This window comes from Heloderma suspectum, chromosome 14 (assembly GCF_057233095.1).
Source record: "Heloderma suspectum isolate Gila_16-S chromosome 14, 16-S_ref, whole genome shotgun sequence".
NCBI classification, from domain to species: Eukaryota; Metazoa; Chordata; class Lepidosauria; order Squamata; family Helodermatidae; genus Heloderma; species Heloderma suspectum.
Genome location: NC_139471.1, coordinates 10,486,571 through 10,512,540, shown reverse-complemented (window position 1 = coordinate 10,512,540; position 25,970 = coordinate 10,486,571). Strand labels below are relative to the sequence as shown.

General features: G+C 48.4%; 1 protein-coding gene across 1 annotated transcript; it reads right to left on the bottom strand.

Moving 5' to 3' along the window:
- Positions 1-1,191: 1,191 nt before the first annotated feature.
- Positions 1,192-25,970, bottom strand: PRDM12 (PR/SET domain 12). Its single transcript, XM_084820810.1, has 5 exons — positions 25,715-25,970; positions 18,447-18,637; positions 11,953-12,108; positions 5,352-5,463; positions 1,192-1,574 (listed from the first exon to the last, which is right to left on the bottom strand). The coding sequence occupies exons 1-5, from the start codon at positions 25,968-25,970 to the stop codon at positions 1,192-1,194; spliced, it is 1,098 nt and encodes a 365-aa protein (XP_084676936.1).

Genomic DNA, 25,970 nt, shown 5'->3' with positions numbered 1-25,970 from the left:
CTTCTGGGTAAGTAATGTCTAGTGCAGCTTTCTCCAACTGGATGCCCTCTGGACGTGTGGGACTACAACTCCCAGCATCCCCAGTGCAGAGATGCATCCAGAGAGCACCCAGCTGGAGAAGGTTGATCTGGTGTAATGCAGCGTGACGTCATCACCGCCTGTGTTCCCCCGTCCCCATCTGTGGGAGCCAATCAAGTCTGATGACACCCCATCCCGTGCCGTGCTAGACCCTCCGAGGAATAAGGGTGAGGATTTGATACAAAATGGGGGCAGATCTCTGGAAGAATCAAGTTGTCTTGGCTTTCTCTCTCTGCCGCTGCATTGCACCAGGGCAGCTTCCAGACGGGGCTTTTAATATCCGGTTGCCCTGCGTCGTTCACGGAAATCTTCCGTCCGTAGCACTCCCCTCTTTTCCTGTCACTCCTTCCATCGTTTTCTTTACCACAAAACAATCCATTAGATGAGGAAAAGCCAGAGCAGCTGCGTTCTGCCTTCGGAGTGGTGGCGCTAGGAGCTGTCCATGGGAAAGCACCCATGCGCCATAAACAGAGGAACTGTGTGATAAAACTACAACGCACATTTCCCTCCACCCCACGTCCTATTTCTTTCCACCTTTGGTCTGACCGGCATCTCTGTCTTCGACGTTCATTCACACTTGGCTCGTTCCCAGAAACGCTCCGCTCTCCTCGTTTCCTAGATTAATGGACCATGCAGCCTGTCCCTTCTAGGCCTCCTGCCGCGAAACCCTCTTTCATTCCAGCTTCTTGGCTGCGTTTGAAAGGACCTTGGGTGGAAACTCGGTAAGGCTTTTCATTCCCCGCTCCCTCCACATGAGGATGGCACCGCCTTGCCCAAGCTGAGGCCTCTCTCCCCAAGTCAGGACAGCTCCTACGCTCCCGTAAGAACTGCCCTGCTGGGCTGTGGACTCAAGCTTTGTCTACCCCAGTGTTCTGTTTCCAGCAGCAGCCAGCCAGACGTCTCCGGGAACCATACACAACAGCAGGATGAAGGCAGAGGCCTGCCCGTGTCTTGCTCAGATGTAGGCTGTTCCTGAACTTGGAGGTTCTACTTAGCAACCAGGGCGAAGAGCCGTGGCTGGACCGCCGCGAATCCCGCTTCCCCACCCCCCATCCACCGATGGCTCGGCGCCAACCAGTTCGCAGCGCCGGAAGCAGTGCGCGAACGACGTCCTCACAGCACCATGGTGGGGATGTGGTGAGCCAGAGAGGTCGGGTGCGCCACCGGCAAAGCAGGCGAGTGCGGCTGCAAGGCGCCATTGGGGGGGCGGTGCCGGGCGCTCTTCTGATGGGCCCGCAGCCCAGCCAGCTGGGAGTAGGCACTCTGGCAGACCTGGCACTTGTACGGGCGCTCGCCGGTGTGCAGGCGCACGTGGTTGCGCAGCGTGGAAGACTGGCTGAAGCGCCGGTTGCAGAAGCGGCAGACGAAGGGCTTGTCAAGGGTGTGGATGCGCATGTGAGAGCGGAGGTTGCTGCGGGAGTTGAACCCCCGGTGGCAGATGACGCAGCGCATGCGGCCGGTGGAGCTGGCGCCCGCCTCCACCGCATGGAAGTCCTCTAGGGGGCAAATAGAAAGAGCCGCGTCGCTTCTAGGCCACAGCAGCGGCACAACCAACTCATGCACTGAGTTGCCATAACTTTCCTCGTACTTATATAGGTTATAATTAGGGCTGCAAGACGATTACAGACAATTTATTAATTTTTTTTGGTCTTCTGGCGTTCGGTCGATTAGGCTATCGGTTAAATTTGCACAAATTGGGACATGGGTAAAAACAGTATTTCCCAAGCAGGTGAGCACATTGTTTTAAAGTGGTGCATTGATGTGCCAGAGCAGCAAGCCTCATCTTAGAAGAGGCATTCCCCATGGGGCGTGCGTGTCTCTCTCTGTGAAGGCCGCGTTTGCCGCCCGAAGGGTTCTTTTTTTATATATGTATAACCGTTGTCTTACTTGGCTGCCCAGTTAATAAGACCACAGAAAAGATTTGACAATGCAATCCTATACACATCTCCTCAAAAGCAAATTCCACTGAGTTCAGTGCGGCTCAGTGCCAGGTAAGTGGGTACAGGATTGCACTTACCTGGGAGTTGGCCCCATTGAACTCAATGGGACTTCCTTCTGTGTAGACATGCATACAGTTGCACTGTCAATCTAGAAAGCTGACTGATCAATTAAATGTCGCAGCCCTAATTTTAACGAAAATTATTCTGTAATGGAAAGCGGGGATGCAGAACCTCTTTAAGAACGTAATTCCATTCTGGAGAAGCTCTCTGGGGCCGCATCCCAGTGGTGGGCGAGGCCAGAGCCAAAAAGGGCAAGGCCAAAAAAGCCCCTCAAATACCAGCATATTTTAGCTTAAAGCTCTTGCTGACTAAGGCTTAGGGAGTGCCCGTAACTCAAGCCCCTGCTTTGCATGCGGAAGGTCCCAGGTTCGATCCCTGGCATCTCCAGGTAGGGCTGGAAAAACTCCTGCCTGGAACCCCGGAGAGCTGCTGTCACCAGTCCGTGTCGACAAAACTGGGCCAAATGGACCCAGGGTCTGACTCAGTAGAAGACAGCTTCCGATGTCCCCCTTTAAAGCCGTTCCAGCTAGAAACAAAGTATGATTCTAGTCCTCATGGTTTTGATAAAGGGGCTGCTTTAAAGGGGGACATTGGAAGATGCCGTCCCTCTTTAAAGCAGCCCCTTTATCAAAAACCATGAGGACTAGAATCTTACTTTGTTTTTAGCCGGAATAGCTCAGTGGCAGAGCCCCTGCTTCGCACACAAAAGGTCCCAGGTTCAATCCCTGGCATCTCCAGGTAGGGCTGGGGAAACTCCTGCCCAGAACCCTGGAGAGTCGCTGCTGCCAGCCAGTGTTGACAAAACCGGGCTAGATGGACCCAGGGTCTGACTCAGTAGAAGGCAGCTTCCGATGTGCCTTAGGAGAGACATGTCGACCTTTTAGAATGAGGGGGAGACTACAGAAATGCCAGGAAACCACCAAACGATCCGTGGCTGGCGAAAGGGAAAGGTGTGTGGCCAGCTAGGAACCAGAGGGCTGGATTTGCACCTTCTGAGTTCAGAGTTCTGCACCTCTGATGTAGGGCGTGATCCATCCCCGCGAGGGAGCCTCCTTTCCCTCCCTCCCTCCCTCCCACCTGGCTTTTGTGTGTGCTCTGCACGGGCCATTATTAGCACAAGGGAGGCCATTGCACACCTCCTGGTATACCCATCCATTCCCCCTTCTCCTTGGGACCCTACCTTGAAAGCTACTCATGCCTGGAGCAGCTGCACCCACAGAGGGGGACGGATCAAGCCCATATTCTATATGTATGTTGTTAATGAGATAAATAATGTTAATATTTATTATGGCTCATCATATCACAAAATTAGTATTATTCTATCAAACATGAACAAAAAGTAAAGACCCATTGATTTAAATAATTCGATATTTACACTGATGGCCTTTGTCCCCAAAATTGGATCCCTCTCTCCCACCTCCCCTCAATCCTGCAAAGCATACTTGCTAATTTTTAAAGAAAAATGCTCCGTATTTGTCAATTGCATCCGATGTAATTGCATCCCCTTTCGATTGACTGTGACCACAGCAAAGGAAGATGGAAGCATCAACAGCAACAGATTGTTCGGTTTGAAACACAGCCGCAAGATTAAGAGGTAAAAGTCTGTGTAAATTAGAAAGAAAAAGGGAGGGCTTGCTTGATGCTTGAAAAAAATACCAAGTGGCGTCCTGTTTGGGGAAGCTGCAACGAAATAAATTCAGCTGCAGGAAGGCCATTTCTGCACTGCAGTTTTAACAGCAGTTAACTGCACATCCAAGGAGCTTGAAGGGAAGTCTTAATACAGAATCTGTTAATGCAAACTACACCTCCTAGGTTTCTTTGGGGCATGGTGCAGCCAGGGCGGGGGAGGACTCCATGAGAGTGAAAGTATTATTTTAAAAACGGATTCCAATTGGTAGAGTAGACTGGGCCTGATCCTATGTGCATATTTATGTGGAAGTAAGCCCCACTGAGATCAACGGAACTTACTCCCACGTAAGAAGGAATCAGTATGCGCAAGCAGAGAGGGTAGAATGGGTTGTACCACTTGAGACTACAGTGATACAGCTGTTTTGCATGAAACACTCACACACACCAACAAGCGGAAAACTAGCCAGTCGAGGGAAACCGTCCTAGCCCAGGCCTTTTCTTATTGTGCTATATTTCTGTTTGCAGGGATATGCTTTTATATTTGCTTTGAAATGAAGGAGAGCTTTCAGAAACACATTTCCCCAAGCACTATATTGGTGGATCAATCCATTTTACCATGGCATTCTACATGTGTAGACCACCGGACTTGAGTGTGCATAGGATTTCAGCCTTAACTGAGGAAGAAAAGGAGGAGGAAGGCACCTAGAGTGAGGCCTCTCCCGCCGTGCTTCTACATAATAATTAACTGGATTAATAAACTGGGGTGTCGGTGTGCAGATGCACTGGGGGGAAGGGATCAGACAGGGGAAGTAATTCTCTTATATCTCTGTTGAGTGTGACTGGATCAATTCCAGTCCCAGACGTAGCAGCATTAAACGGCCATCGAAGGAGTTGCCCTTCTCTATCTCTGTGTGCATTGGTTGCTCTTCCAGTGGGGAGACAGTTGGCAGACACCCTCCCTACGCTTGCAAAAAAAGACAGGGGGTTTAATTGACTGTAAGGACGTAAGTATGTAAGAGGAGCCCTGCTGGATCAGGCCAAGGGTCCATCTAGCCCAGCATTCTGTTCACACAGTGGCCAGCCAGCTGTCGACCGGGAACCCACAAGCAGGGCATGAGCACAACAGCACCCTCCTGCCCATGTTCCCCAGCAACTGACGCACACAGGCTCACTGCCTCTGGTACTGGAGGCAGCACACAGCCCTCAGGACTAGCAGCCACGGACAGCCTTTTCCTCCAGGAATTTGTCCAACCCCCTTTTAAAGCCATCCAAACTGGTGGCCCTCACCACATCCTGTGGTAGCAAATTCCATCGTTCCACAGACTTCCAAACTACGTGCTGTGTGAAGATGTCCTTCCTTTGATCTGTCCTGAATCTCCCACAACTCGGCTTCCTGGGAGGACCCCTTTGGGTTCTAGTACGATGAGAGAGGGAGAAAAATGTCTCCCTGGCCACTTTCCCCACACCGAGCAGAATTTTGTACCCTCTATCATGTCTCCCCTCACTGGCCTTTCCCCCCATATTGCCCTAACAACCCCCCTCCCTCCCTCAGCAGAAGGAACTGGTCCTAAGAACGGTCTTCTGCTACTGGCCCTGCAAATTTTGTTCTCTCCCAGCACCACCAGAATTGGACCGTCTCCTCACCATGCTTGCTCTTCTTCTGTTCCTCTTCTAGGCCCAGCACGCCAGGGATGCCCAGAAAGGTATTGTGGGAATTTCCATACCAAACCAGCAACTCTTGATCTGGAGGGATCATCTGGGGAGAGAGAGGAGATGGGAAGGTGGGTGGGGAGACGGATCTTTGTTTTTAATCTGTCGGTGTTAACATGCTTTTATTAAGAATGTAAGCAAACCAAAGTCCTCTCCAGTTCAGCATTCTATATCCCACAATGGCCAACCAGATGCCATAATGGAAAGCCCACAAGCAGGACATGAGTGCAACAGCACCCTCCCACCCATGTTCTCCAGCAACTGGTGTACACAGGCAGACTGCATCTGATCCTGGAGGTAGCATAGAGCCATCAGGACATAAGACCCTACGGAGAGCCCTGCTGGATCAGGCCAAGGGTCCATCTAGCCCAGCGTTCTGTTCACACAGTGGCCAACCAGCTGTCGACCGGGAACCCACAAGCAGGGCATGAACACAACAGCTCCCTTCTGCCCATGTTCCCCAGCAACTGGTGCACATAGGCACACAGCCTCTGAGATACTGGAGGTAGCATATAGCCATCGAGACTAGTAGCCATTGATAGCCTTCTCCTCCTCCAGGAATTTGTCCAACCCCCTTTTAAAGCCATCCAGATTGGTGGCCATCACTATATCCTGTGGTAACGAATTCCATAGTTTGCAGCCATTTGATAGCCTTTTCCTCCGTGAATTTGTCTGATCCCCTTTGAAGGCAAGGGCGTTGAACCTCTTTCAACCTGAGGGCCAAATTCCATTGCAAAGAAGCTCTGGGGGGAGGGGGGGCACATTCCAGTGGTGGGCAGGGCCGAAGGCAACAGGGGTGGGGCAAAAAATGCAAAAACATACCGGCACATTGAAGCTTGAAGCATTTCCTGCCAGTAATGAAGCCTTACGAGAGGCATTTCAGCCTTTTAGAATGGGGAGGGGGGGATAACACAAAAGCCATCATAATTTCGAGTGATACCTTTATGTTCCTTTCACCGCACATTCACTTTGAAAATGTCCGATAGCTGAGAAATGCAGCTACGTTACACTTGCCCGATAATAAACAAATGTTTGCCTCTTTTCAGGCTGAGACAGACTTTGATTTGACTTTGCTGATGCCCACCGGGTTTTTTGCCTGACCAAACCGAGGAAGAACATGGGGAAATTTGGCCATGCGCCAAACCCAAAGGGGATGAAATTCAAATTGCATCGCGTCTATGATCACGTTGCAGTCCTCACAACAGCCTTGTGAGGAAGGCCAGTGCTATTATCTCCATATTGTTGGGAAACTGAGACCAACAGCTTGTCTAAGACCACAGACCAAGTTCACCAGGCAGAGGGAAAATTTGAACCAAGGACTTATAGATTTGTAGCTTACAGTGCAATCTTATGCATGTCTATGCAGACATAAGGCCTACTGAGATCAATGGGACTTGCTCCCAGGTAGGCATGTATAGGATTGCAACCTCAGTCTCTTAACCATTACTATAACTCCCATCATCCCCAGAAACAAGATGATGGGAGTTGTAATCCAGCACGGCTGGACAGCCCCATGCTAGGGGAGGCTGCATTATTCTATACCAGCTGCAATATCATTCTAGTGGGAGGCAAATACAGTTTTATGAGGATTAAAGGGTTAATCTGAAAGTGCTGCAGAAAAATGCATCACAATTCCGTTTTCTAGATACAAAATTCCTCTCATTCCATCGAGTCATACAGCAGTTATTTTCTTTTTTGAAAAGTAAATAGCAAAATGTTGTTGAGAGACATTCAAAACCTTCTGCAGAAGGAAAAACACCCCCCCCCCCCAAGAAGCCCGTGCTAAAATCTTAACTATTATTTTCCCATTAGGAGGCAAAACCTGAGACACAAGAGATGCCACATAATAACAGTACTTAGCACCGGTGTGCCAAGGAATCGCGTAGGCTGTGGTTGAGTGGGGGCCGCTGTTTGAAGGGACGGGCTTGCGTTGCAGAATGCACTCCACAGACAGGGAAGCGAGCCCACTCTGTGAGTTCGCGTTTGCCCGTTTGCAATCTTAAACCCTTTAAAATGGGTAGATCGATTAGCTAATGCTTTACCCGGCAGACTTAGGCAGCCATATGCATGGACACTGGGAGATGTAGATGCACAGCTGGAGGCATTTTGAAAGTTGTTACTGTAACTGGCAGAAGAGGCTAGCCAGTTTGAAAGGGGAAAGTGGCTTGGCTCTTCAGCGAAAAGATGGTTTGCTGTTCAAAACACACCCAACAACAACTTTCAACACACACCACTGTGTGTGTGTGCGTGTGTGTGTGTTGGGGAGGAGAGGTTCTCCCCTAGCCATATGGCTAAAGATCTGCATATGGATTGCAGCTAAAGATCAATCTACCAATTTTAAAGAGTTGAAGCTCACAAACGGGAACACGCTAAAATCTGGGACATGCCAACAATCCATACAGTGGTCTGACATCCCTGCTGGTGGAGTACATTCTGCAATGCAAGCCGGTCCCTTCAAGCAGTGCCCCCCCCACCCAAATGCTCACATGTTCAACCACAGACCACAGGATCCTTTTGCGACTTTACATGATTAAGTGGGGAGGTATTTTAAATCCATCCAGGCAAATTATAATTTGTGGGGCTGCGAATTAAGGGCACAGGTCTTGCCTTTTTGAGACTGGTTTTTGAAAGCAACACATATCCTTTGCTGCAGGTGTGGCGCTTTGCGTCGGGGAGGCATTCAGAAATACATACAGAATTCGACCCAGCGCAGTTGGCATTACACGCAGAACAGCCCTTTCGTGGGGGATTTGAACGCAAGAGTGGGTGGGACATCAGCAGGGAATGGCCACCTGCTAGCCCTCACTGAATTTGTTTATGGAAAGTCTTTTCCAGCACGACTGCAACTCGAGATCTTTTAACAGGGCCGGCCCTGCCATTAGGCTGTTTGAGGGGAGGAAGCAGTGGTGAAGTGTCAGAGGGCAGAGCTGTGTGTACTACGAGGCCTGCCCTGCACCCACTAGGCAAGCCTGCTGCCCTCAGGCGCCACAGTTTTATCCCCACTGTTGCCAGTCCAGCCAGCCTCTGCACACGGAATAGCACGGGGGCAGCGGGATTTTGTCCTTCACCTCAGCCAACGAAATTTCTCAGGCCATTCCTGCCGTAAATTGAGCCCGGGGCATTCTGCACACCAAAGGTGGATCGCTTGCAGCCCGCCAGATGTTTTGGCCTACAATTCCCTTCTAGCCCTCACCAGCACAGCTAATGGAAAGCCTTGTAGGCCCAAACATCTGGACGGCCAGAACAAGTTACAAAGCTCTGTTTGATGCAAAGTGGGTGCTCTGCTGCTGAGCAAAAATCCTTCCTGGGATACCGTGGTGGCTTCCTCTGTGCCAGCGGGGCCAGGAAGACTGGAAGCTAAACTGGGAGACTGCCACTATCCCAAACCATTGTTCAACAGCCTCTGGGGTGTGTGTCTCACCAGCACACCTCTGTTCACACAGGGAACCTTTCTGTTCCACTTTGCATCTTGCTGTGCAATGCACCGGCGTGTCTTCCTGTGCAATGCAGTTCATGTTTCCTCAGGCCTGTCTTGCTGTATCCTGCATGGCTCACACCCAGCAACGTGTGCATCGGATGAACGTCTGCTTAGAACTACTCTCCTCTGAACGAAGTCCCATTGAGTTCAATGGGACCTACTCCCAGGTAAAAGTATATACAGGATGGCAATCTTCTTCAGGTTGCAGACCTCATTTTTAGCCCACATATGGCAATTTAGAATGTTCAAGGATGATCTTGTTGTAATGTTTACAACAACCCTGCAAGGTAGTCAGCATTGACCCCAGATTACAGACTGTGGAGTGGGAGGGTGAAACTGAAAGAATGGCGGGTTATCTAAGGGTGCAATCCTATACGTGTTTAGACCAAAAGAAAAAAAAAGCCCTGCAACTCCTAGCATTCCCCAGCCAGGGCCAGTTTTAGCCTTTTGGGGTGCAATCTTTTGCATGTTTAGACAGAAAAAAGTCCTACAATTCCCAGAATGCCACAGCCAGCATAGCTAGCTGAAGGGGTGCTGGGAGTTGTAGGACTTTTTTTCTGTCTAAACATGCATAGGATTGTGCCCTTAGCAGCTATACTTCAATAGGTCTCGACTTTTTCAGAGGATCTTAATACATGTTTTGCTTATTTTGGCAGGGCACCTGAAAGATTCAGCACCCAACCCCACAGCACAGAAATCTGCCTAAAATTTGCAGGTGCTACTTTAGATCTATATATGCAAAATTAGAAATAATTGCTAGGATTTATTTGAATTTCACAGGAAGCAATGCCAGCCGAATAAGTCCTCCTCCAAATCCTCGCAGACAAAATACATTCTTCATTTTCCAAGGGAAAAAGTTTTTTCACTAAGCTCATTATCAACAACTTCAGATACGCAGACAATGAGAGCTGGACTATAAGGAAGGCTGAGCGCCGAAGAATTGATGCTTTCGAATTGTGATGCTGGAGAAGATTCTTACGAGTCCCCTGGACTACAAGGAGGTCAAATCAGTCCATCCTAAAGGAAATCAACCCTGAGTGCTCATTGGAAGGACAGATACTGAAGCTGAAGCTCAAATATTTTGGCCACCTAATGCGAAGAGAAAACTCTCTGAAAAAGACCCTGATGCTGGGAAAGACTGAAGGCAAAAGGAGAAGGGGACGGCAGAGGATGAGATGGCTAGATAGCATCACCGATGCAATGAATATGGACTTGAGCACACTCCGGGAGAGAGCGCAGGACAGGAAGGCCTGGCGTGCCATGGTCCACGGGGTCACGAAGAGTCGGACACAACTGAACGACTGAACAACAACAAGGGGAAAAGAGGGGTGTTTTTTTGGGGGGTGTAGCATGTGAAAAGTGAAATGTTAATGCTTCCATCCCCAGCTGTGATCCCTCTTGAAAAGTGCCACCCCCCACCCCGGCATGGCAATTAAACTGAGAAAAAACACCTTCGATTGGAACCAATGGGTACTCAGAGCTCTGTGGAATAGAGCCAGAGCCCTCCGAAATAGATTTGTGGCCCAGGCCTAACAACACCCCTGTTTTTATGGCATGGTCCGCAGTCACATGATGTGGCTACCTTGCTGCAGCTAAGCATTTCTAGGTGTGGTCGGTGTCTGGATGGGAGACTTCTTGGGAACCCATAAATACCACTTTAAGCTCCATGAAGGAAAGACAAGATGAAAAAGTACAATTTTACTAACTGTGATTTAAAAAACAAAACATGTCTACGTGCCTTGGGTTTACACAAAGGAAGGCACTGTGAATTGGGTCCTGCTTAACTTCAGAACTGGCGGAAATTGGGTTCCAGACACTCCAATGGTTAACCAAGCTAAGTCCAAACAGGCAAACATCACCACAGAAGAAAAAGTAAATTGAAATCCATTGAATGCTTTATTTAAGCAAATCTCAAAATTTAAGAAAAGTAGATTGGTGGTTATATGAGCATTAGAAACGTTCTCTGGGATTACATTCTCAGCAGTAAAAGAGCATGTAACATAAATAAAATTAAGGAAAAGAATTGAAATTGACAAAGCGGTCGCTACAATTGACAAAGCTTGCACAACTTTTTAGCCTGTGTGTTTGGCCGTTTGGACTTAGCTTGGTTACCTGCCGGGGTGCCTAAAACCCAACCGGTGTAGATTCAGGACCGAATTAACAAGAAAGCAAACTTTTTTTGTCGGTTGATTTGATTTATATCCCACCTTTCTACCAAGAAATGGCACTCAAGGCAGGTAAGAATAATAAGACCATCTCAGACTTGTTTTTCTTGGCATGCAAGATAAATCCTACAAAACAAGACCAGAAGGGCACAGTTTGGGTTCAAAGATGTATGCCTTGCCCTGATTCCAACCCGGTATTTGCAGACTCAGCGGTCTAAGAGGCCCCTTCCAACCCTACTATTCTATGGTTTTATGATTCTAGGACATGCTGCAAACTGTGTGATTTCATGAAGTCCATCCTCCAGAACCTTTTCTCAGATTTGTGCATGTTATTCTGAAGTCCCATCTATCGGAGAACTTGTGCCATTGGCCATGCTGGCTGGGGAAGATGGGAGCTGTAGTCCAACCTGCACCACATTGGGGGAAGCTGCCTTAGGGTATGGGGTGTGGATTACGCAGCCTCATGGGAGACAGGACTCAGCTCCTCCCCACACATTTTGTTCAGCCACCCCACACCTGTCTCAAATTTTCCCCAGATGCTGCCCACGCCCATTCGAGCCTACTTTTACAATCTTAAGGACTACTAACTTGAAAAAAAAAACACAAGAGGACAAAGCTGAGATTCTCAGGAAGCCAAATCCTGAAGCTAGCTCTGTAATTTTTCCTGCACATGTGTGTACTTGTGAAATCTACACAACATTTTGAATCAAATCTCTGCAATGCTTTAGCTTTTCCTCTTGACACCTACATTAAACTCCCTGTCACCTTTCAAAGAAATTGTCTCAAGAACAAAGACGCATCGACAACCTGGGTCAAAAGTACGTGGCCTGTTCTGTTTTCTCTCACCCTGCATTTCCTACCCTCAGCTTTCTCTCATCCTTGAGTTCCTCACCTCAATGGCCTTGTAGAAGATGCTGTTGCCAATCTGGACCACCTCCAGATTCTGCTCTTGCTCGTTCCTGGCACACTTGATGTACGTCATCCAGCTGCGATGGTCTTCTTGGCTGGCATCGATGAAGTAACGGACCGTTCCATCTTCATTGAAGACCTGGGGGTCAAGGCAAGAGCAGTTGGTCCCTGGAATGCAGCCACCCCTCCCTGAAGAAATGCACTCCAGTCCCCCGTCCCAGGAAAGACTTCAGTGCATTGGGAAAGGGGCAGAACGGGGCATCCAAAATGATCAAGGGGCTGGCGCTGAAGTGGCAATTCTCAAACTTCCCCCATACAAACCCCTTGAAAATTGCTGGGGGGGGGGGGCTCAGTGGACCACTTAAAAATTGCTGTTGCTGTCCTGTAAATCAAAGCACATCATGTGCAATGCTTATTCCAATAGCATGCATTTTTCATCTGCACCAGCACGATTGTCAAAATCAGTGCTGCATTATCAAAATCATGGGCCCCACACCAGGGTCTGATTAGCCTGTCGGATCGTCCATTCCTAGTCCAAACATCCTCAGTCTCTCAGTGCTTCCAAATGGAGGGTTCCTGGCACTACCAGTCAGAAGGCGTTGTGTAGCTTTTTCATCCTTTTCTCCTTAACAGATTATCTATCATCATTATCATTATCATTATCATTATCATTATTAAAGTCAATGCAAGTTAACAGTGCTTGATGATTATGATGGTGCATTGATTTTTGCCATAAGCAAGCATGAAAATGAAATCAATAAAATTAAATTGCTGCTGCTGCTGCTGCTGCTGCTGCTGCTGCTGCTGCCACCGGGGCCAGCATCAAGTGTCAGCCCGATTGGGCACCTGCCCAGGGCCCACACCCCAGCAGGGGCCCACTGGCAAGAGCCCCCCTAGAGTTGCTCCTCCTCTTCCCCGTGGCAACCCCCTTGTTGACCCGCCTCTTGCCCTTGCTCAAACAACGGTGGTGGTGAGGAGGAGGAGCAGGAGATGCCCCGGCCTTCCTGGCTGTGGCTTTGCCCTGTCAAGCAGCAAGTGGCAGCAGTGATGGGGAAGAGGAGCTGGTGACAGTGGTGGCAGGGAAGCGGCCCACTGTGGCAGGGGCCCCGGGGAGGGTCTGTTGCTCAAGGTCATGGCTGTCATGGACAGCCAAGTTCACGTCAGAAGCAGCAGCCCTATTTGCCCCCAGCATCTGAGTGTCAGGCGGACTCTGCGAAGGCTCTTCCCTTTAGCCCTCATGCGTAAGAGCCATGGCTAGGCCAGCCCTCTGGGAATGTTCCAGTTCTGGCTGAAAAGGCCATCAGAATGCCCTGTTGCAGAATTCTAAGGCGTTTGCTGCTTCTGGTTCTCACGCGAGGAGCATGGCCCTCCATGGCTGTTTGCAGAGCCAGTGCCAAGGGGAGGCATGGCCAGGCACTTGCCAAGGGCCGACACCCCGGCCTTGACGAGAGCTCCCTGGACATGCTCCTCGTCTTCCCCATTGCCACTTCCTTGTCCGCCCGCCTCTCGCTCTGGCCCAGAAGACGGCGGCGGTGGTGGTGAGGAGGAGGAGGTGGCGCGGCCGACTTCCTCCAAGGCTCTCTGCCGGCTAAGGAAGCAAGTGCAAGCCGTGATGAGGAAGAGGAGGAGGAAGAGCAGCTAGTAACAATGGCAGTGAGGAGGCAGACTCACTGAGGGAGGGGGCCCATTGAGGAGGTCTTGCCCAAGCCCCCACAAAAGCTGGATGGGGCACTGATAGATTAATAATGATAATGATGTAACAGGTGCCCTTGGCTAGATGTGCGAGTAGGGATGTCAGAGAATTCTGCCACGGACCCCAATGAGGCCAGATTCCAAGAATCCGGCCCTACTGGGGTCCGTGGTGGAATGGAGCACTCACCTCCCTTCAGCGCTGGTGATATGGCCGGCCGTCATTGCCGTGCCGTATCATTGTGCTAAGTTCAGACACAAATGGCACCCACTACACCATTTCTATCCCTGTTTTTTCACACGATAGGCTACGCAAATGTCTACGTAAATATAATTGGTGTAGCCTATCGCGTGAAAACAGGGACGCAAATGGCCTAGTGGGCACCATTTGCGTCCGGACTTAGCACAGCGATACAGCACGGCAATGGAGGGCAGCTGTATCACCAGTGCTGCAGAGCCGGCAGCTGGCTCCGTAGGATCACCACGGAGCAGAGCCGGCCTGGACGGATTCTGGAGGGGCCCCGGAACGGGGTAAGTGATCCGCCCATCCCTATGTGTGAGTAAGGTTGACTGCCTGGGTTAATGAGTCATTATTAATAATGATTCATTATAATAATGACTCGGGTTATAATCGTCATCATCACCGTCAAGATAAGAACATAAGAAAGTAAGAAAATCCCTGTATTATCAGACCCAAAGTGGGCCATCTAGTCCAACTTCTTGCTTTTGAGAATTCCCAAGCAGATAGTGATGGGAAGCTCACATACCTGGGGCAAAGGGAACAGGCCTCTCCCAGTTTGCTCCCCAGAAACTGGTAAACTGCCTCTGAACGTAGAGATTTCCCACAGCTAAGGAATAGCCCTGTCATGTTGCCATGCCCTGCTGCAGTGCTGGGCAGCAGGTAGATCTTGGCAAGAATTTCTGGCTCCCACCTGTTTCACAACAGCAGCAACAAAATGACTCCCCGACCCACCCGAAATTACACTGCTAAAATGAAGAAAGCCTGGGGCACCCAGGAGTGGGGTTTTGTCTGGATGGATGGGGAGCTCTTGCTCAGTTCCGGGACTCAAAACAAATTCCTGGGCTCAAAGTTTGTTCATTCTTTTGCAACCAGAACTGGTTGGCAAAAAGTTCTCGGGGTTCTAGTAAAGAACAAAGTAGAGTCCACAAGCCTGGAGTCTGCCTGCCACTGTCTTACTGTGACTCAAGCTAAGCACATGCAACCGGAACTTCCGGCTTCTCCTTCCCTGCTTCCCTTTGCTTCGCCTTCCTCGCTTCTTTTCCCATCTCAGATTTTAGACTGTAGGTTCCTTGGGGCAGGGACCTGCCATCTCATACTCTGTGAAGCTCGACGCTCTACACTGATGGTGCACTGTAAATCAATAAATCTGTATCAATAATATATCGCAACACACACCCCCTCCAGAAATGTGCTAAATCACTTTTGAAGCCATCTAACCTGGTGGTGGTCATTAGCTCATCTTGTGGCAGCCCATAAATTAAAGTGCTGATGCAATGCGCCAGTGCCGACTCCTGGGTTTGGAGGGTCCTTGGGCAAGACACCCTCAGTGGGCCCCCTCCCTTCTCACCGCCATTGTCACGAGCCGCTGTTGCTCCTCATCCTCTCTCTCATCATTGCTCCCACTTGCTTGCTTGACAGGCAAAGAGCCGGGGAGCCAGGAGGCTGCGGCATCTCCTGCTCCTCCTCTTCACCAACACCCTTGCCTGGGCCAGAGCGAGAGGCCGGGGAACTAGCAGGTTGTGATGGCGGAGTGGAGGAGCAACCCCAGGGGAGTCTTGCCACTGGGACCCTGCTGGGGTGTGTGGACCCTCGGCAAGTGCCCAATCATGCCTACCCTTCATGCCCAGCATCGTGTGCAGAGAAGTACTCCTGTTCATCTATCCTGCTGCATCGCCTGCCAATCAATTTCACTGGAAAGTGTCAGGGTGGACACTGAGCCCATAGAATCCCAGAATAGTTCTGATTCTGAGGAAGAGGAGTCGCTCCTGGGAGAGGAGAGCACTCCTCTTTCCCAGGGCCAACAGCTGACGGAGATTCCTCCCACCGGCATTCCTAGCTTAGATAGCAGTCCTGGGAGTGACAGAGCGCGGGAAGCAGACTTGATGGACGCACGACGCTGACGCAGAGAGCGGCGCCAAATGGAGGGCGCGGAAAGGAGGCGTAGTGCCCGGTTGGTGCGCAAACAACGGCTGCGCCCAGAGGATCCAAGGGAAAAGGGGAGGGACTCTCCCTAGCCCTTAAGTTCAGGGTCTGCCAGTGATTCCCTTTCAAACGGGGACCAACTGTTCCAGCTTAGGGCATAGGTACTCTGCTGCTCATATCTAGTTGCTAACGGTAGAGTTGTTAAGTTGTAAAAGAGGAACAAAGCTTTGAAAAGAATCCCTTTGTCTGTGTCTAGACTTGGCTACTGGATTAGACTGAGAGAGGCCTCCAAGGAGCCCTTGACAGCAAGCAAGCATAGGGTCGTCCCCCCGCACACACACACACACACACACACACAGCATCATCGTTCTGAAATTTGCAGTCGTGGTGACCAAATACAGCCCATAAGCAGCTTCCTGCGCCTGGATGCCACGTCGCCTCTGGCTTCTGAGCTGGGGAGCAGACAGAAGCATGGAGGCAGGCCAGAAGAAACGCCTGGATTCGTGCCACAGCAATGCCCACAGACCGTTCTGCTTCTGCCCAGCACTTCCATAAACGCACTGTGGTTACAGCCTTGCTGTCCAATTCCTTGCAATGGGGTCTATTGCTCCTGTTTCCCCTAAATGCCTCTGGATGGGAACCCAGGAAGCTGCTTATACCAGATTAGATTCTTTGTCCATCCAGACCTGGACAGAAGGTAGGTTTGTATCTACAGGTAGATCTCTTGAGTGATTTGCAGTAGATTAGCAAGCGTTTCTGACCCCTAATTATTTTGCATCACCAGCAGCAAACTGACAGCAGCCTCCCCACCCCACTCCTCAATTATACTGTGCTGAAATGGAGAACGTTTGAGGTAACCAGGAATGGAGTTTTGTGTGGCGGGACAGTCTGTTCAGCCCTGGTATTGAAAACAAATTCCTGAGCTCAGAATTTTTTAATTCTATGCTTACGTCTTCTGCTCCAGGCTCTAGCTGCTAGATCTTGGGGTTCTAGTAAAAAATACAGAATGGATCCCCCAAGCCTGAAGTCTGCCCACCCCTGATCTGTTCCAGCCTCATCTATGCTGATTGCCAACAGCTTCTCAGGTGGGGAGCAGACTTTTCATCCACAGCTACCTGCTTTTTCTAACTAGAGATGTACAGAATCGAACTTGGAACCTTCTACGTGCCATGCAATGTGTACTGCAGGGTTGGATGGATCCGTCAATTTTAATTTCTCTTTCTCACTTTCTCATTTTTCCAGTCTTAAATCCAGCTCTTCCTAAACTTAATTCAGTTCACCCCCAATTTTAAGAATTTTTTTAAAGTTTGCATAAAAATGTGCATATTTACATGCATTTTGGTATGCCTTTTTGCCTAATATACATATTTTTGCAAGCCATTTTTGCATTATAATGCATTTTTGCACATGACCTTCACTCAGATATAAATTTTTCTGTGCACATTCCACGAACATACTCATTTTTAATGCATTTTATATTGGAGAACTCCAATGCAAAATTCAGAGGAGTCCGAATTTCGAAGACTAACTGACTTTTGCTCTGTGTATTGCTTCAAAAGTGCACAGTTAGGGAAGTCTGATTTAAAATGTAAACAGAACACATTTCTCTCCTGTCCCTAGCAGGTTTTGACACAAAAGGACCTTCATGTGCTAAAATGGCTGTGAATGTTTCCTAGCTTAGAAATTCGCCTGCAGAGATGGGGAATGTGCCGAGTTCTCAGAAGAGGTACACAAGAGAAATGGCAGTTTGGATCAGGAGACAGAGAAAAGAACAAGCAAGCTGTGAGTAGGCTGAAAGGAAAGCCCTCTTGGGATCTGGTGGTTCTGTAGGAAATCCATTGCGTTTTAAGAATGCCTGCTAATTGCCTCCACTTATATATTTGTAAATAAAGCAAATATTACAAAGGTGCCGCTAAGTCTCCAGTGCTCTCTCTGTCTCTCAGCCAGAGGAAATGAACAGCACACTTTCAACCCATGATACTTAAAGAGGCTAAATTCTGAGTAAACATGGATTGGGCTGGTAGTGCGGACCCTGGAACCTGCCACCCCTTGGAGGAACAGGGGAGTACATAATGGTACATGAGAACATGAGAAGAGCCCTGCTGGATCAGACCAAGGGTCCATCTAGTCCAGCGTTCTGTTCACACAGTGGCCAACCAGTTGCCCATGGGAAGCCCACAAGCAGGACAGGAGTGCAACAGCACCCTCCCGCCCATGTTCCCCAGCAAGTGGTGCACATAGGCATACTGCCTCCGGTACTGGAGGCAGCACGTAGCCATCAGGTCTAGTAGCCATTGATAGCCTTCTCCTCCAGGAATTTATCTAACCCCTTTTTAGATGATCCAAGTTGGTGGTCATCACAACATCCATGCTGCATCACCGGTGGCATGCATGCCAGCAACCGGGCATGCTTTAGATGGGTGAATCGGAACCACGGAACATGGAGAAGCAGCCCAAGATTCATGTACGAGTGCAGTGTGGTGTGTGCGGGTGTGTGCACGTGCTTATCCATGGATAGATGCGTGTATGTAGGGCACCTCTAGAGAGTTTAGGCAATTGGGCAGTATAGAAATGTAATAAACAAATAAATAACGGCACATGTCCATTTCTCCTCCTGCCTTTACCTCCCACATGAGATTATTGTTTTTGCAGAGATCAACGTGCTCTGGTGAGATGATGCGTCCTGTGAAGGGTCCCATCTCGGTGCCGGCTTTGATCCAGGTTTTAGAGAAGATGCCCAGCCCTTCCCCAGGGATGGAACTCTGGGCAATGATAACTTCTGAAGGCAGGACCAAACTGGATAACTTCTGAACCTCTGCATGGGAGAGAGACAGAGAAGGAGAAAAGAGATGAGGTTGAGGAGATTCCACTGGAACCAATGGAAAGGGTTCAATGGAAAGAACTTCCCCCCTAAGTTCGATTGCCATGAAGGGGGTAGGGCTTGGTAGGTTTCCAGCATGTACAGAGGGGAGGGTTAACTCTTCCCTTTCCAGCTGCCACCACCTCGAAAATCACCCCCTGCATGGCAATTAAGGTAAGAAGGGAGTCTTCTACTAGCATCAGTGCATGCTCAGGTCCACTGGAGGTTGGTGACTGGGTGCCCAGTTTAGGGATAAGGTTCAGGACCTTGAATAGCGCCTTTAGAGTTTTGGCTGGTGGTAACTAAAACCCAGAATGGAGTCCTGCCCCTCTGCAACTGGAGTCACCAGCCGCCGCTGCTCAGGAGAATAGATTCACGGGCCAAAGCCTAGTGACACCCTTGAGCAGAGCATAAGAACTACCTTGCTGGATCAGACAAAGGGGCCATTCACTAGCCCAGTATTCTGCTTCAGTCAGTGGCCAGCAGCGACGCTGAGCACTTGTGAGCAGAGTACAAAGGAGATGGTCTTTCACCTATGGTTTGACATTGCCCAGCATCTGAGATACACTGCTTCTGTACATGGATGCTCCATTTAGCCAGCATGGCTCATAGATACACCATGAATTGGTATGCGAATGACCATCATCACGTTTTGCCCCAGGTTCAAATTTCACCGTGACAGCCACCAGTTCATTGGGTTCCCTTGGGTGACCCAGTCAGTTCCCAACCTCAATCCTTTACTCGCAGTAAAGAGAAAATAACAGACCCTGGCCTAACATGCATGGTTGATGTCAGGACTGCTGAAAGAACATCTCTGTAGAGGTTTGAACATTTGAAATGTGACAGGCAAAAGCTCAGGATCATGGCTGTGAAAACACGTCAGGGCACTTGAAGAACCAGCCAGCATGCAGTGGCCCAGGGGAGAAATCAACTCATGGCAACTTTGCCGTGCAAAAACGGCCAAAGGAATACAAATTAATTGGCCATCCAAACCAGTAGTGCCATTCAGGGCTGAAGTTTAGGGCCCCACGATCAAGAGAGCAACAGGTGATGAAAGCATAAAGGGAGCAGAAGCAAACGCTGTTTTATTCTGTAGCCATGATGGTGCTGGGATGAAGGGAGTTTAAAATGCAAAACTCCTGGTGCTTAGAGTATTTTCCTTTTTAAATCAGTGTTGGTCAACAGTTTTGTTGTTGTTCCAACATATCCACAATGTAGAAGCAGTTGTTAAGCATGGAATGGCAGTGGCTGGAGGAGAGAAACACTTGTGTGCTTAACAGCTGAAGAAGGGCATAAAATCATTAAGACCAGAGTCTGAAATTACTGTGTTGCCCTGCTGATCCAAAATGGACTTGACATGCTGAATATTAAAGGCTAGTGTTTGTCCAAACATGGAAGCTGATTATATATTTTGCACAAATTCAGTTGTTTCTACTCTACCGGTACCGTAACCTTCGTGATTAAAATGTTCCATGAGTTATGTGCCGCTTGCTTTCTGTGCCTCTGATCCCCATCCACAATTGCCACTGTTCAGAGGAAACAAAAAGTGTGAACCAGCCTGGATGGCCCAAGAGGAACAGCCGGAGCCCAGTCCAAAGAAATGATACCTATATTTGGGGGAAATTCATCTTTCACTACAAACCACCTGGGAGCGGGGGAAAGGCCACCAAATGCTTGTGCCAGCAAGCTGAGTTTTTCTGTTTGTGAATTTGCTCCCCCTGTCCTCTCCCAGAAGCATCATTTTTTAAAGACAAGAGTGGCTTACAGCGATGTTCAACTCGCTGGCATGATGGAAACTGAACAAGTTGTGTTAGGAGCCTAAGCACAATACACACAGCCTGATTTCCGGAGTGATTCGGGGAAGCCAAAACTGGATTAAATTGGCTGAAATTGGTATTACATGTTAGCAGAGCTGCAGGAGCAGGGCTGGAAGACTGATTATGCATTTTGCATGCACACCCACCCTGTTGGGGTCCGTGCATGCTGAACGGAAAATGTACATAAACACCACTGATTTCGCATTTATCAACTCAGAAAAACCCTTCCGCGCCACTTTCCAGCTCTAAGAAGATGGTGCAAGGTGTGCAGTGGCGCATGCAAGCTGTCACAAGAAACAGTCCAATGAGCAGCCCAAACAGGATGTGTTGCTCCTTGCTCAGTCAAAACGCATCATCCAAGTGATCTTGGATAATGTAGTTTTGTCTGTAGAGTTTCATGGATTGTCGGATCCATGTATGCAATACAATATAATACAACTGTATATACTGATTCACATCAATCCCCTGTTCTTCTTGAATCTTTCCACTGGTATCATCTTCCCCTGGCTGGTTCAATGTAGAACATAATCCCCTCGGGGCAGAAGGGGTTTCACATTCTAAATGGCCTAGTCTTGGCTGGTTTATATCATTACAGAAACGCCATGTATACTTTTCATATTAAGGGTTGGATCCAGATTTAATCATGCTTAGAGTAGACCCATTAGATTTAGAAACTGGACAAGTAACTTAGATTCCTGCATTGAGCAGGGGGATGGACTTGATGGTCTTAGATGGTCTTCCAACCCTACTATTCTATGATTCTAATTTGTGATTATCATGAGACCCATTGACTTCAGTGACTCTACTCTAAGTATGACTGTTATAAATAAGTCTGTAAATTGTAGCAGTATCTAAGTGGAGAATCTATTTATCTTTCACAATGCACAAAATCTCTCAGAAAAATTTACATTCTCCAGTCTTACTTTGCATCTATGTATATTGACAGGGCAATATATATAATACCCTATTTATGCTGTCAATTGAGGCACATTTTCTAAACATCCATATAAATATTCACGATTGCTTTCAAATCTCATAAATGCCAGCATATATGCCAACAGACACCATAAGCACATGACAACAACATATTCATGCCCACTCCATACAGTTGTAATATTTAAATAGCACACAACATTTTTAAAACCCCAACACAGCCCTCTGTGTCACAAATACCCCTCATTAGATTAAATTAGACAACATTTAGATAGACCTGTCCTTCTAACAGCTAACTCAAGTGGTGAGTGCCAACAGAAATGGAGCCAAAATAGGACCACTGAAAAACAAGACAGCGGTCAACATTCTCGGGAGAACCAGAAAGTTTGCAGAAATACAATCCCCCACCCCAAAAAAAGCCTGAAGGAAGTTTTTTAAATCCCAAACAGCCCGATGAAGACTGATAGTCCTGAAATGTTGAATGTCAGTTGGAAAAGAAAAACTGGGAAATGGGTGCTGACATCCTGAGCAACTTTACACTGCAACTTTTTTGTTTCAGGTCCCACTTTTAGGTAGATCATGCACACTGTTTAGTTTTCAAGCACTCATTGACCTTCTCTATACATACATCATGCACGCGTGTACAACAAAAAACACATTGCACTCCTGTAAGACACCACAGCTTGGCACAAATATTGATGGGGCAGGTCTGGCATTGGCTACTACTACGAGCCGAAACAGAGCTAAATGGGACTGAGCCCCATGCTCAGAAGAACAGTAAACCTTCTACTGAGCAAATCCTATTCTTTCTTTAGCCAGAAGGCCATTTAAAAAACAAAAAGCACACGTTTATCTGACTATCAGATGCTGGGGACAAACAATGGATCCTTCATGCCCCATTTGTACTTTTGGAACCACTCTGCTGACGTCTGTTGGAAGCAGGATTCTGGGTGAGTTGACCTATACACCATGCTCAAAGACACACCAGCTCCCCATTCACCCTCCCTGTCCTATATAGCTAGGTACCACACAAATATGATAAGTGTGCCAGGAATATACACAGGCACACAGTAGCCAACATCTTCACACCACACCAGGCTGCTCTTGCAGAAATAATTATGCATTGCACACCCCTATGCAAGCACACCACATGCCATGTGTCTGTGTGAGGATAAGTGCATCACATGCTGCAGCCATGCACAACACACCCACAGTCATATGCCAGGCCTGAGCCCATGCCACCCAGCCACAAATGGAATACTAGAGATGGCACATTGTGGTCCAAACCCTAAAAGGACATCACTTGGCCCTCAGATGACAATTCAGCGAGGTGCCTGTGTTTGTGGGGGAGCAGAGGATTAGAGCCGTAGGACTTTGTTGTGGGCCCTGCCTGGCTCACTGCCCTCCACAATCCCCTAAAAGTGGCTCTTTCCAGTAAATGTATGTATGCGCAAACTAGGGGCCTGTGCACATCTGAGTTACACTTACATGTGTCCAGAAAACAACTAGCTTCTGCACACATTCGTGGCACCCCTTGTTTCCCCATGGATGGGAGACAGCCTTTTGCCTGCAATCTCCACACCCTGTCTTGTTGATCCGCCTTACGCCACGGAGCTACAACTGATGATGTGCAACATCTTTCTGGTTTGCACACCCCACACAGACCCTGCCCTGGGGCATTTTCAGGTGATAGCTCCTGCATTCCCCCCTGTGAGCCATCTTCCTGACCACAGTGTGTTCTGTGTGCCCCATCGGGGGGATGGGGGGGACAAGGTTTTACAAGGTTCCCCTCTAAGGCAGCCAGGGGAAGAACCTGGGAAAACCAGAGTGCTGGGCACAGAGAGGTCTGCAGCTGAGAAAAGGGGGTTAAATGGTGTCTATTGCAGTCCATAAAGCAATTTGTCATGCTGTTTAAAGTGATCCGTATTCATTCAAGTCACTTGGAAGGAAAATCGCTAATTCTAAATTCATTAGCCTTCAGAGAATGCTGTTGCCATACACTGGGGCCCTGAATGGCGAAAGAAACTTGTTCTAAAAGGCGCAGGAATTTCTCTTTACAAAATGGGGGAGATTAGCTGGTTGACATCATCTGAAAGGCAACAGAATGAAGTTTTCATGGTACATTAAGAAAGGAACAGTAATCTTGTGGGGGGGGAGAGCGAGGGGGGAATTGGGAGTCACAGAGATGCCAACGGTAGGGAAAATAGATCACCCCCAGATTGATGAATGAGGAATAAGAACTTGAGACATTTTAAATAAAAGAAAATGTACCCCTCCCTGCCATTCCTCCTTCTCTTCAACTCCACCCCCCCCCCACCACCGCCTTTTTAAGTTCTTGGTTTAAGTGGGAACTTTTTCTACAGGCCAGGCCCAAGTTAACTAAATGAATTTAAAACCTCTCCTTTATCAGTCAACTGCTATTACACGCCTAATAAGACTTTAAATGCCAGGGGCTTTAAAGGCTCAAGCGGGAAAAGGGCTGAGTGAAGAGCAAACTGGAGGGAGAGACGGGAGTGGGAAAGTCAGAAAAGGGGGATTATATATATATATATATAAAGGTTAAAAACTTTGTGGGAAGGCTGGGAGGCAGAAAACATGTTGCTGTTTCTTTTGAAGGAGGAAGGGCGAGAAAGAATGTTGGTTAAATATAAAAAGGGTTGGAACGTTGAAACCCAGGAACCGGGGAGGAACAGCAGAGCGAGACCTGATGAAATGGTGATGGGCAGACTAAGGACCCCAGCTCTTTAGGAACCTTTCTTATGAATGTTAGGGACGGTAGATAAGCAGGCTGTTTTAATTATCTTGCTTGGGGAGGGGTTGCAGATGGGCGGGGGGATAGAATAGAGGGTTGCATGCACTGTAACCTCTCAGCTGTCCTACTCTGGAATTGGTCTGTGACTTTGTGCCATCAGAAGAAGAGAGACCTGGATACTCTCAGCCAGCTGCAGCCACTCACCTGCACTGGTGCTGGCAGGAAAGTGAGGATTCGCTTCTGACTATCCCATTCTTTTCTTCTACTTTTTAGGGTGAGGCGAGTGGGGTGAGGTTCTGCTTTCTTTTCTTCTTCTTCTTTTTAATGATTTATTTTGATATTCCAGAGAGAGCACCCTATGACTCGCACCTTACCAAGAATAAAAATCTCAATAGCCCACACAATCACTACACGCACGGTATGCAAACAGGTACGCATATCGAGAGTTGTGCACACACAGCAGCACTAAATACTCACAGCAAGAGATGTGTACATTATTTACACACACACATTCGCATTTTTAAAAGTGTTCAACAGAACCCTGGGTGGACAGGGCACATGAAGAACACCCATAGATATTATATATAAACACACATATAGACACCTACATATGCACATAGATTGTAGATGTACATCTATATATAAACTCACTCTCTCTCTCTCTCTCATATATATATATATATATATATATACACACACACACACAGGCACGATCCTTTCCTAAATGAGATCCCCACTGATTTCACTGGGAGAGTAAGAACATACTTAACTTTTCTCCTTGAAATCGAGAGGAAAGTGTTTGAACTTTGGCAGTATCTTGTCCCAGTTTCTGCAACACACATACAGAAACTCGATTCATTTTAAACTGATGAATAGATAGATAGATAGATGAGAGAGAGAGAGAAATAGAAAAAGAGAGGGATGAGAGAGAGAAAGAAAGAGAGAGAGAGAGAAGATAGAAAGAAAGAGAGAGAGATGAGGGAGAGAGAGAAGATGATAGATAGATAGATAGATAGATAGATAGATAGATAGATAGATAGATAGATGAGAGAGAGAGAGAGAGAGATGGAAAGAGAGAGGGATGAGAGAGAGAGAGAGAGAAGATAGAAAGAGAGAGAGATGAGGGAGAGAGAGAGAGATGAGAGAGAGATGAGAGAGAGAGAAGATAGAAAGAGAAAGAGGAGAGAGAGGAGAGAGAGAGAAGATAGATAGATAGATAGATAGATAGATAGATAGATAGATAGATGAGGGAGAGAGAGAAGATAGAAAGAGAGAGATGAGGGAGAGAGAGAAGATAGAAAGAGAGAGATGAGGGAGAGAGAGAAGATAGAAAGAGAGAGATGAGGGAGAGAGAGAGAGATGAGAGAGAGAGATGAGGGAGAGAGAGAGAGATGAGAGAGAGAGATGAGGGAGAGAGAGAAGAGAGAGAGAGAGATGAGAGAGCGAGAGCGAGAAGATAGACGGTTATCCACACACCGGCGGGTCTCCATCCCAGCAGCGGACCCTCCAGCAGCTCTCTGAGGGACTCACCTCCCGAGAAGGACTGCGCCAGGACCTCCGCCGTGAAGGCAGTTCTGGGGCTGCTGTGGCCGCCCCCCGCTCCCGCTCCCGCCCCTCCTGCCCCGGCCTTCTCCTCGAAGAGCTGCTCGCCCAGCACGTTCCGCCAGCGGCCGTAGAGGAAGCTGTGCAGGATGTCCGACGTGATGACCTCGGCCAAGGAGAGGCTGGGCGGCTTCAGTCCGCCTTTGAGCACCAGGGCTTCCGCAGGCAGCACGGAGCCCATCAT